This window comes from Pezoporus flaviventris, unplaced genomic scaffold, assembly GCF_033815535.1.
Source record: "Pezoporus flaviventris isolate CSIRO_AGI_PZ_B2104156 unplaced genomic scaffold, CSIRO_AGI_Pfla_v1 ptg000002l, whole genome shotgun sequence".
Lineage (NCBI taxonomy): Eukaryota > Metazoa > Chordata > Aves > Psittaciformes > Psittacidae > Pezoporus > Pezoporus flaviventris.
The window spans coordinates 8,481,650-8,493,992 of record NW_026892550.1 but is presented as its reverse complement, the minus strand read 5'-3'; the positions used below and the strand labels follow the sequence as shown (position 1 = coordinate 8,493,992).

Sequence of the window (12,343 nt, the reverse complement as noted above, 5' to 3'; positions counted from 1 at the left end):
GTGAAAAGAGGTAGAATAAACAGCATTTATCCAGGAGCAGAACTAACTATGCCTTCCTGAAAGGTATCTGTATAAAGAAGGGTGTTGACTGAGAGCAATACTTCATATTCTAACAAGCAAATATGTATTCCTGTTCTTAGCCCAAAGAAAAAGTTCTATGAGTAACTGGAGAAACCTATACCAGTAAAGGTTGTAGAGAGGGAAGTAAGAATAGCAAAATAATAGCTAAATTATTTGATAAATGAGGGAGCATGAAGTGTTCTGAAAGTTGAAGACCCAGTAAGGGGCAGTGGCATCTTCTGAAATGTTAGGTATAGCTGAAAGAAACAAACTGACTCCTGTTAGTTGCATCATTCAAAATAAATATCCTAATCCTGTCTAGGCTATATTTAGGGTTAAAAAATGTAGAGTTATACCATTAAACAGTAGAGCACATGCAATCTGGATGGTCCAAATAGAGCATGTATTTTGGGCCGTGTCACTGTCATTTTCCTCATGAACCTTTCAGCACTAGTGAGTACACCCTGAACAAGCAGATCTGTTTTGGTGGTTGAAACCAGCTATTTATGTAACACAGCAGTGAAATTTCATATTGCTATCCTAATCTCAAGTGGTTTTCTTTCCTTGTCGCTTCTGCTTAAGAGGATCTGATCTTTTATCTTATTTCTACTGTATAAACATGCAAACCATATATTTAAGTCAAAATCCCCTGGAGGGTATCATTTACAAGGAATATTGTGCTATGATTGCTTCTCCCCTAGAACACTGTACACTACCTGGTGGTTTAATAGTTTGCTGTTTGAAATACCACTTGTTAAAAGATGGAGGTCTCAGGTGGATCTCAGTTTGGGGTTGCACCTACTAAAATCAGCTTCCACAGGTTTGTTTTAACACTTCTGTTTGCTTTGCAGCAATCTGCTGCTCCTCAGTGCTTTTTATCAAAATATTCACTAGCTTCCTGTTAATATTTAGGTAAATCAAGTAATTCTCCTTTATATTCTTTTACATTTACATACTTATTTAACCCCTCCCCAGGCCCTCTTTTCAGTGTTATTTCTCCAGATTGTAGATTTTGCTACCCCTTTGCTACCACTTGCAGATAAAATATTCTTTATTTTAACAATTGAAGTTCAAGTTTAATAATTTTACAGAATGCGATTAAGGTTCAGGCATGGCTTCTGCATTTGTGGATGTTTCAGACATGCATCTTAAATACATGTTCCTTCAACATAATTTTTCAGTGTGCAGCAGCACAGCTAAAGTCTCGCTTTGGCCTTTGTGTTTCAGCATTAGAATTAAGCCTGTAAAATAAGTTAAAAATGTACCTATATTTTTAAAAGGCTGTATCTAGTGCTACCAGAAATTATGTAAGCCTGCTGATCATCTGAGTTTAGTTCTTGCTCTGACCTGGAATCTTCTCGCTCCAGTCTCTCTTGCTCTTGTGGATACAACTCTTCTTTCCTCCTGTTTTGTGACAGGTAACCTGGGCTCCCAGCTGGTTGAGTATAAAGAAGAAATGTACATAACGTCTGACTGCGGGAACACGTGGCGTCAGGTAGGAAACAGAAACCATCAAAGACACCTGGAAGTAATTGTAATGTACCAAATGTGATGAATTTTGTAATGCTTACTTAATGCGTATATACTCATTCTTTTGAGGAAGGTGACTATTATTATCCCCATTTTGCTTGGAACCTGGGAGAGATTAAGAAGATGATTTGCAAAGACTCAAATTGGTTGGGCTGCAGGTTCTGCTGAAATTCAAATATTTTGGTCTCTTTAAAGATCTTTTACCTAAAAAAAATAAATAAAGTCTGCTTAGGTTTTTAATAACGTAAGTAATCTTATGCTAATAATGAAGTGGACTTGGGCTAAGTCTTGCAGTAAAAATATTCCAAGCTAAAAGGCACGGTTTAGGTATAAAGTATGTAAACTGGTGTTTAAGCTTAAACTTTGCTCTTCAATGAAACTCAGAAAATGAAAAAAGATTTAAAAAAATAAATAAAAAAAAAAAATTAAAAAAACCAACCCAAAAGCCTTTGAATATCTTTTAGTATGATTTAAACAATTCTGGAACTACAACTGCCAAAGTATGAAAAATAGAAGTCATACTACATGACTGTAATGCCGTTTGAATTCTGGATGTCCTTTGCTTCCAATGTCTAGTGTCAATTTAAGCCTTGCACCTTTATTATGTACTTTTGACTCAATTGCTCTATCTCAGTGTGGTGGATCAACCCTGGCTGGAAGCTGGGTGCCCAGCAAAGCCGCTCTATCACTCCTCAATTGGACAGTGGGGAGGAAATACAGTGAAAGGCTCATGGGTTAAGGAGGAGAGGGAGAAATCATTCACCAGTTACTGTTATGGGCAAAATAGACTCAACTTGGGGGAATTAATTTATTACCAGTCAAATCAGAGTAGGATACTGGGAAATACAATAAAATCTTAAAATACCTTCCTCCCACCCCTCCCTTCTTCTCGGGTGCAAATTCACTCCTGATTTTCTCTACCTCCTCCCCCCAGCGTGGGTTGTGGGCAGTTCATCCCACGATGTCTCTGCTGCTCCTTCCTCCTCAGGGAAGGATTCCTCACACTCTTCCCCTGCTCCACCGTGCGGGCCCTCCCACAGCAGACAGTCCTTCATGAACCTCTCCAGCATGAACCCTTCCCACAGGCTGCAGTTCTTCATGAACTGCTCCAATGGGTCCCTTCCATGGGGTGCAGTCCTTCAGGAGCAGACAGCTCCAGTGTGGGTCCCCCACGGGGTCACCAGTCCTGCAGTAAACCTGCTCCAGTTCAGGCTGCTCTCTCCATGTGGGCACAGGTTCTGCCAGGAGCCTGCTCCAGCACGGGCTTCCCACGAGGTCACAGCCTCCTTTGGGCATCTCCCTGCTGTGGTGTGGGGTCCTCCATGGGCTGCAAGTGGAGACCTGCTCCACCATGGACCTCCATGAGCTGCAGGGGCGCAGCCTGCCTCACCGTAGGCTGCATCACGGGCTGCAGAGAATCTCTGCTCTGGTACCTGGAGCATCTGCTCCCCTGCTTCTGCACTGACCTTGGTGTCTGCAAGGCTGTTTCCCACACATTCTCACTCCTCTCTGTGGCTGCAACTGCTCCTGTGCAGTGACTTTTCCCCTTCTTAAATACATTATCCCAGAGATGCCACCACTGTGACTGAGGGGCCTGGCTTTGGCCAGTGGTGAGTCCATCTTGGAGCCAGCTGCATTGGCTTTATTGGACATAGGGGAAGCTTCTAGCAGCTTCTCGCAGAAGCCATCCCTGCAGCGCCAATCCATGCAAATCCAGTACACTCAGCAGTGCTTAATCATGGGGATATTTTCTTTCTTTGTGTATATAGTAATAATGCACAATATGATCTGGAGTCTACTTACAGTGCATATCCAGGAGAAAGAAAAAAAACAAAACACCCTCAAAGTGTGTTAAAAGGTCATTTCATTTCAGTTAAAGTAGTGGTTTACTGTTCAGCTGAAATAAGATTAAGGTGTGTTACTTTCTGAGGACAAGTAAGTGTGAAAATGTTCCTACTAGAGTTACTGAGCTTGAGGAGTTTGCGGTTAAAAGAGGAAAATGCAGACAGTTTCTTATATTGCTAATGTAGGCTGCACAGAAAGACTTTCTGAAAGAAATACATTATTTTTGTCATGAGAATGTCCTTTGCGGCTTAAAAGATAAAATTTTATGCCAAATTCCTTCTTCAAATCTAGCATATGATACATAGGTGTTTAAATGAAAAAGCCTTCCAGGATTTACAGTGGGTACTGTGTTGTCTAATACTTCACAAAGGCCTCTCTAGTAATTTATTGTCACTGTTTGCCAAAGTTCTGTAGGTTTTCTGGGGTGAAAAATAAGGATAATAGAGTGAAAGGGATCAGATTCGTACTCTTGCTGCTTTTTATTTGTGAGAAGCTCAGGCAAATGATAGGTGATGAAACTTGACCTTAAGATGACTATTCATGCTGTAAAACAATAAGCTGATCCCTCATTATGACAGTAAAATGAAAAACACCATTGCTAGCTTTATTTTAATTAAAACTGCTATGAAGCCTTTTAACCAATCTTAATATTTGTGATCAGAATGAAAATGTAGATTATTATATGTATTTTATAGACTTGCTGTTCATGATCAAACAGTTCTTCCAGAGGATAGCAGTGCATTTCTTTTCTCTGTTGGAGTTCATGTAACAAAAGACAAGGTTGATGATATAGGAATTATTTAGACAGTAAATTACAGGTCTCATGAGCTGGCAAAAGCAGAGAAAAGCTCATGTTTTGGCACAAGTCTTTGGGTTTGTTTAAGTCACTGACTTGGAAAGTGCAGTTGTCATTAGTGAGTGCCTGTCACCTTTCTCACATGCCACACATGATGTTGCAGAGCTGTCTACAGACTGGAAAAGGGTAGTCTGTTCTTGCATAGAGTGACAGAGCAATGCAGAAAATTAAGTCTTTCAAGACAAAAGACTTTCAAGAAAAGGCAGTTCAGTGAATTAGTTAAAAGCTTACCTGAAATAAGAGCAGCACTGGTTCATAGGAATAGAGGACTGGGAGGAAGGATAAAGATCTTATGATTCAACCATGTCCTCTGAGAAAACATAAAACATACTAGGAACATCTCTAACAGAGGTTTGCCAGACCTATTAATCCTTCACTGTAGCAGATTCTGCAGTCTGGCTATATGGTGTTTCACCATTCTGCATACGTTTTTTCAGAATATTTAACATAAGATGCCTGTGCTCTTTGCTGTTGTTCTTGCAGCTTCACCAGTTCTGAAAGATAAGTTGATTTCTTCTTGTCTTTAGAGCAGAGTGGTTTCTGTCACCTTTGAATAACTTTTCAGATGTTGAAAGGTGATTATCATGTCTACACAGAGTATAGGGGTTTTCGAAAACCTCTTGGAAAAGGAACAAGCTCAAATCTCCTGATTTTTCCTAATGTTTAACATTTCTAAAAGTGCTTTTCCTTTTTGTTGCTCATTGACTGGACTGCCTAATATGACGTCCCTCTCCTGAAGCATGGTAAAACTGGAAGCAGAATTACAAATTTTATCAGTGCTAACCATAATGAAATGACTGCCCTTGATCATAGAATCCTAGAATCATAGAATCGTTAGGGTTGGAAAGGACCTTAAGATCATCTAGTTCCACCCCCCCCTGCCATGGGCAGGGACACCTCACACTAAACCATGCCACCCAAGGCCTTGTCCAACCTGGCCTTGAACATCGCCAGGGATGGAGCATTTACAAATTCCCTGGGCAGCCCACTCCAGTGCCTCACCACCCTCACAGTAAAGAACTTCTTCCTTATATCCAATCTAAACTTCCCCTGTTTAAGTTTTAACCCGTTACCCCTTGCCCTATCACTACAGTCCCTAGTGAAGAGTCCCTCTCCAGCATCCCTATAGCCCCCCTTCAGATACTGGAAGGCTGCTATGAGGTCTCCACGCAGCCTTCTCTTCTCCAGGCTGAACAGCCCCAACTTCCTCAGCCTGTCTTCATACAGGAGATGCTCAAGCCCGTTATAGGCACCGCATTTCAGATTTCTCCTCCGTGCACTAGCATCACATTGTTGACTAAGATTGTGATTCATTACTGGGACTAGTCCCTGAGTTCCTGAATTTGTAATATATTCTCAATTTAACAATGATCTACTGATCATTTTCCTTCCATAATTTCATATGGTAAGGTCATATGAGAGTTCAGGAAGACTTAACTAGGGTAGGATATACAGATAGTGTTTGCGGTCTAGAAATAAAAGAATGCCAAAATGAGAGTTTTGTGAAATTAAGTAAATAATGGTGATAAATGGAAAAGTGTGGGAAAATAATGGAAGATCGGCAAGGAGGATCGTAAATGTGCTTAAGTGACTTGCAGCTGGGGTGTCAAAAAACATATATATCATACTAATTGTAGTTTGGCCTTGTGTGTTGGGCAAGTAGAACATCTGTGTTTAGATAACATAGGCTTGTGATAGACTGAGAGGCACCCTACCAAACATGCTTGAGATTCCTGTGTAGCTGTGGGAAAGATCAAAGCACAGTGGTAAATTACACCTGCATGAATTCCTGAAAGTCAAGTGAAAACAGTAGGTACAGTGATCCTCTAGCATGGACCAAGCAACGCAGTGCCTGCATCCCTGCTTCTGTGCTTCTGTCTGGGTGCTGCTTCAGGGGTTGCCCCAGTTGGTGAGGTAACAAAGACAGGTTTACTCTTTGCTTCTCATCCATGGTTTTGTGGTTACTGCCTGTGCTGGCTCACACAAAAAGTGAAAACAAGGATCATGATTATAAGTAGCCGTAATCCAACTTGGGCTAGCTCCAGTTCTTCTGCCCTTCTGTTACATGATGCCTGAGGCGCTTGTTAGTATCTCTTGGAACCATTGCTCCACTGCATGCCATTTTAAGGAAAACTGAAATTTTTGCCTGTGTTTTGTACAACATTGCACTGTAAATAGCAGCAATTTAGGAGCTGATTGACAAGTAACTTAAATGTCCATGCAGCAGCTGTGATCTGGCTGCTGTATGGATAGGAGAAGGGAATCTCACCTTTACATTATCATGAACTATGTGGGCTTAGAATCATCTAGGTTGGAAAAGACATTTTAAGATCATAAAGTCCAGCCTTTAACCTAGCAATGCCAAATGAACCGCAAAGAAGTAGCCTAGGAAAGAGAAAGGTCTGGCTTTCAAAAGAGATGGGTTGAATAAAAGGAGAACATCATCAAGAAAAACCCTTTCATATGTGATCTGCCCCCAGAGTAGTTAGTATAGCAGCAGAATGATCAATTAAGCTAATATGGTTACACAGAAGCTCTGTTGTATGTCTAGGAACTGAATCTAGATCTCTGGTGCTTTAGTCCAGTGTTTTGTTTGTTGGAATATTATTTCTCTATGTCAAATCATTTTGTATCAGAGCAGTTTGGAAAATATTTGTTTAGGCAGGAATACTTATCTTTCTGCAGATATCTTAAGAGATGGTTCGCAACATCTTTACACACACCTGGAAAGGCTATAGTCCCAGTCGCTTAGAATCATAGAATCCTAGAATCGTTAGGGTTGGAAAGGACCTTAAGATCATCTAGTTCCAACCCCCCTGACGTGGGCAGGGACACCTTACGCTACATCATATCACCCAAGGCCTCGTCCAACCCGGTCTTGAACACTGCCAGGGATGGAGCATTCACAACCTCCCTGGGCAACCCATTCCAGTGCCTCACCACCCTCAGAGTAAAGAACTTCTTCCTTATACCCAGCCTAAACTTCCCCTGTTTAAGTTTTAACCCATTACCCCCTGTCCTGTCACTACAATCCATAATGAAGAGTCCCTCTCCAGCATCCCTATAGCCCCCCTTCAGATACTGGAAGGCTGCTAGGAGGTCTCCACGCAGCCTTCTCTTCTCCAGGCTGAACAGCCCCAACTTCCTCAGCCTGTCTTCATACGGGAGGTGCTCCAGTCCCCTGATCATCCTCGTGGCCCTTCTCTGGACTTGTTTCAACAGTTCCATGTCCTTTTTATGTTGAGGACACCAGAACTTAAAAAGAACTTAAAAAACTCTTACTATGGGGAGGTCCAATTGGTTAATTCTGTGTAGAAAAACTGCTTCCAGATTTGAATTTAGAATTGGATATCACTTTGTGAGAGGAGCAAGTGACTTTGGGAATTTTTGGTTACTTTTAAAGGTTCTGTATCTCAGAGTAAAATTGTGTAGCGTGTATTTCTCTAGCATCATTTAAATGTGTTTTCATTGATTTAGTGGAATTCTCCTAATTGCTCCCAACAGATATTCTGGCCTGAAATAGCTGCTGAAGCTCTTAGTACAGACACAGGAAAAAAACGTTTAGAGCAGAGAGTGGAGAGGGAAGAGAGGGAGAGAAAAGAAGTTGACATCATGGTTATAAAGCACATACCATGCTTGAAAAATCACAGAAATAACCCCATAGAAATATGTTATAAAAATCTAGTTCTGTAGTGCCTGGCTATTAGTAAGGATCATAATAAATTTATTACCTGACTTTAGTTAGGGGAGAGACATTTATCAGAATTTGTGGCTGACTGTGAGACCACATATCTCATATTCCTGGGTTTGAACTTCAGCTCTGACACTGGGATCACATCTGCCTGAATCCCTTGCAAACTGTTTGTTGTGGTTTTGTTTCTGGAAAGTAGAGATATATATTTACTTTTGTGCATGAAATAGTTAATTATTTTCAATGTACTGAAGATGAAAAGTGGCTTTCATGAGGAATTTCATACATTTTGGGTATAAAATGTTTGAAATGTTTGCAAGAAGAGCATGATATAAAGATGGCATTAATATGCCTGTAATGTGTCAGCTGTGCTTTATAGTGAGCTAAAGCTGGGGCTCTAAAATGGTACATGAGGAAGTGCCACGGTGCTTTTCTGGGAAAACCTAATTTGACTGAAGCGATGCAAATACCAGCTTCCTTTATCTTCCGTATGATGGTGAGGCATGTGGAGACTTCGTGTCTGTTTCATTTTGATTTGAGCAAAAGTTCAAACAGAGTTTAGAGGAGGATCAAAACTCTACTTGCTTATCTGACTCCAGCTGATCTCATCCTTTTGAAGTGCATCTAAAATTAATGTCTGTCCTTTACTGAATTCTCTTCTGAAATATGCAGCTGTGTGGAACAAGTAGATAGGACTGTAAATGCTTCATATCAGGGTTTTGCCTGTAAAATGGCAACATTGAAAAACTGATCAGACACTTGAAGCCCCAGGATCCCCATAAAATACACTCATATTAGATGAGAGGAAGATTGAATTCTCAACTCAAATTAAATGCTTACTATTTTGAAGTATTTGTGAATGTGATGTAAGATACTTCCCCCTCCCTCCAGTTCAGTCTTTTAAATGCAGCATTTAGTATTGCTAAAAAAAAGAAGCATTTAGTACTGTTAGTATTTTTTCATTCACAAGGCAAAAGAAAGCTAACATTTGTGGTTTTCACCTTTGCTTAGTCAAAGCGTGTATGAGTCTATGTGTTCACCTATTAACTGATAAGTGTATGTAGTAACTCTCACTTTATCACCTGCTGTTAAATGAACTTTCACATATTAATAAGTAAGCCCTGTCTTGAAACTGATCTCACATGTAAAAAAAAAAAAGGAAGATATCTACCTGTTCACATCTTTTAGTACTGCCGATAACCTCCAGAAGTGACTGAAAATAATTCAGGAAATTCAAATCTTTCATACTATTAAATTAATATTACATGTATTTAGGTTCAGAACTCAGAGCAGCCTCTGTGTGCAATCACATAAAGTTTTAATTTAAACAAATCACTGACACTGGAAATGCAAAAAATATTCTTGCACCAAGTATTTGAAGTTCCATAAAGTCTGGAGAACATGTGAGAAAGTCACGGACAGCCGTGCTTTGCCTATTTTTCTTAGAGTTAGACTGCAAAGCATTTTATTCTGCAAGATACATAGAATATGGCAAATACCAAAGTAAACTGATAGGTCACTTGGTGCTATATAATAGGAAGGAATGCAGAATGCATACTGTGAGAAATATATGCTTGGGCTAAAATCACTTTAGACAGTTTAATCTGACTGTGATTTGGACCTGAACATTTTCTGATTCACCTGCTTACCTTTTTTACAGCTGGGAGAAACATAAGAGTTAAACTGACTTTTATGTCCTTTTCAGTTTGAAGTGCGGACATTATAAAATATATAAGTCTTTTAATCCTGGTTTGTTCATGCATTTTATTCCTGCTGTTCTGTACATTTGCTTAGCTGGCTTTTTTTTTTGTTTGACATGTAGGTCTTTGAAGAAGAGCACCACATCTTGTACCTGGACCATGGTGGAGTTATTGTGGCCATCAAAGACACCTCTATCCCTCTGAAAATACTGAAGTAATCCTACAGTCAATTAGAGTAGAGCTATTGTGTATTCTAGACCTCAGGCAAAGTTCATAGTTTCAGATGAGCATTTCAATGTTATCGTGTATGAAACACAGGTGGGGTCGGCTTAAATTAATGTTCATTAAGTCAACAAAATATAAGTAGATATTTTCTTAAAGATTACTTTGTGGTGCTGCAGGTACATTAATCATAATAATTTTTTCTTGCATCAGTGTAGGTATTTTTGCTTAAAAGGCTCTCTTGGAACGCTGTAGTACAAGCCATGTTCATGATTGTTACCTGCTGCTGGTTTGCACCAGCAATGTAGGGCAATGCTGCTCAACCTATGATATCTTTGCTTAGATATCCAGTCAGGATAGTTCATTCATACTGTAATAAAGCTCTGTCCCATCCAGTGGTCACACTAGTGAAGACTTGAAGAATAGCCTTGAGTTGCTTTGTCAAGAAGAGTATAATGTTGTCTTTGGGAGCCAGTGGGGAAAGGATTTATGTGTGCTTATGTACTGAGTAAAACAGTATGCAAGAAGCCCGATTCATTGAGATATTTGTGCATAAATTAACTGTGGTATGCATAGCTCCTGTATAGTGATAATGCAGCCAATAGCTTTCTTATCTTGTTTGGTAGGAAGGATTTGCTGCAAAGCATTTGTTATAAAATACAGAGTTTTAAACTGCATGATAGTGAAGAAAAACATGGTAAACTTATGTAGTGGTATACAAAACTATCATCGTTAGCATAAAACCCCTAAGATATCTTCATCACTTCTGACTAGGTTAATTTTTGTGTAATTGTCTATTCACTATTAGGGCTTAAGCTATGTACTTGGTTAGCTAGAATAAAGCCATCATTAACTATCCAAAAGTCCTGGAGGAAACATACAGAAGAAAAGAGGCTTTGATTCATAAATTCTGGGTACACAGAGAATTTGCAGTATGTTTTGCTGATTGATCAGCATCTTCTACAAATTTTGAAGTGGATGGTAGCATCTGTGAACGGCCATCATCTTGGTGCCTGCAGTTACACATGTTTTAGCAACTGGGCTGTTTTGCCTCTCATGTTTCACTGACCTCTGCTTCACAGGTCTCTAGCTCAGAGACTACTAGAAAGAATGAAGTGTAAATTAACATCTTGAACCTACAAGGTAGCAAGATTGTTGACAGACCTCAGGTTTTATCCACCTGAGAATTTCCATTGTGGCAAATTTATTATACACCTTCTAATAAAGATGTGAGCCCCTGGGTATGTTTCTTGGAAAAGATCACATTAATATGATATACTGCCTAGGCATATTGTATTTTGGTGATCATAAATCCTGGGCTTTAGTAGTGAGGGGATTTTTTTGTTTGAATAAATGAGTTCTGTTATGTATAGTAATAGTTGTAAATGCAAACCATTTCCGCTTTTTTACAGGTTCAGCATAGATGAAGGCCAGACTTGGAGTACACATAACTTTACTAGCACATCAGTCTTTGTAGATGGATTGCTTAGTGAACCTGGAGATGAGACACTGGTCATGACGTAAGTTTCTGATTTCATCTCCTTTTCTCAGGGTGCTCTCTGCTTACGCACTGGCGCCTATTCTAAGCTGCGGGTGTTTGAGGTAGTGTTTGAGTCACAGACTTTTGCTTCTTACAGGCACACAAACTCTTACACTGATGTCCATTTTTTTTCTCTCCTCTACAGATTCTCAGACAGACTTTAACTATGTTAAATACCTGTTGTCTTCATGGTGTACACAACTATATTGTTGTCCTAGTAACTAGTAGTACTTTGAGTAAGCAAACACTGGTAACAGTACATGTTTTTATTCTGCGCAATGGCTGAGGCAAACACTGTGAACAGAGTTATAAATAGCCAAATTCTGCAACTCAAGCCTCTTATTATCTATTTTTTTTTCCAAAGGGCCAGGGACATCTGGATCTGGGCTGCAGGTTTTGGATAAATGCTAATATTTTAGAAGTGTCTGAGTGCTCAACACACCTGTCCAGTTAGGGAAGAAGTCAAAAAATGTTGCCTGCAGCAGGAAAGGAAGATGCATTCAGAGATGTGCAGGTTGTCTGTGCTCCTATTGGAACAGCTTGTGCGATCCTTTGTGTTGGAGCAGTCCTTTATGTTGGAGCTCAGTGTGTTTATGACATGCTTTGTCTTCTAAGAGTTACAAATAGAGCTGCCTTTGACGTGTACCAGTAGCGTTTTCCTCAGGAAAATAAAAATAAAAAAATAACCCAGCATGGAGCTGTGTAAAGGATCCTCAGCAAAACAGAAATCCTGCTGAGGCACTTAAAGGAACACACCAAGTTTATATTGCGCAGAGGTGAATTTGGTCAGCTCGTTCTTTCTTTCTTTCTCTACTGTTCCATTTATCCTCCCTTTATACACATATATACGTATACTGAGAAGAAAAGTATTATCCACCCATGCTCTCCTCTCAAGTATA

General features: G+C 39.8%; 1 protein-coding gene across 8 annotated transcripts in view; it reads left to right on the top strand.

Moving 5' to 3' along the window:
• The window catches only part of SORCS2 (sortilin related VPS10 domain containing receptor 2), a 546,630-nt gene that overhangs the window by 487,732 nt on the left and 46,555 nt on the right, over positions 1-12,343 (top strand). For all 8 annotated transcript variants that reach the window (XM_061468482.1, XM_061468463.1, XM_061468473.1 and 5 more), the window contains exons 12-14: positions 1,479-1,555; positions 9,805-9,896; positions 11,317-11,424. In XM_061468482.1, coding sequence (XP_061324466.1) covers positions 1,479-1,555; positions 9,805-9,896; positions 11,317-11,424 — 277 coding nt within the window. The remainder of the gene's footprint in view (positions 1-1,478; positions 1,556-9,804; positions 9,897-11,316; positions 11,425-12,343) is intronic.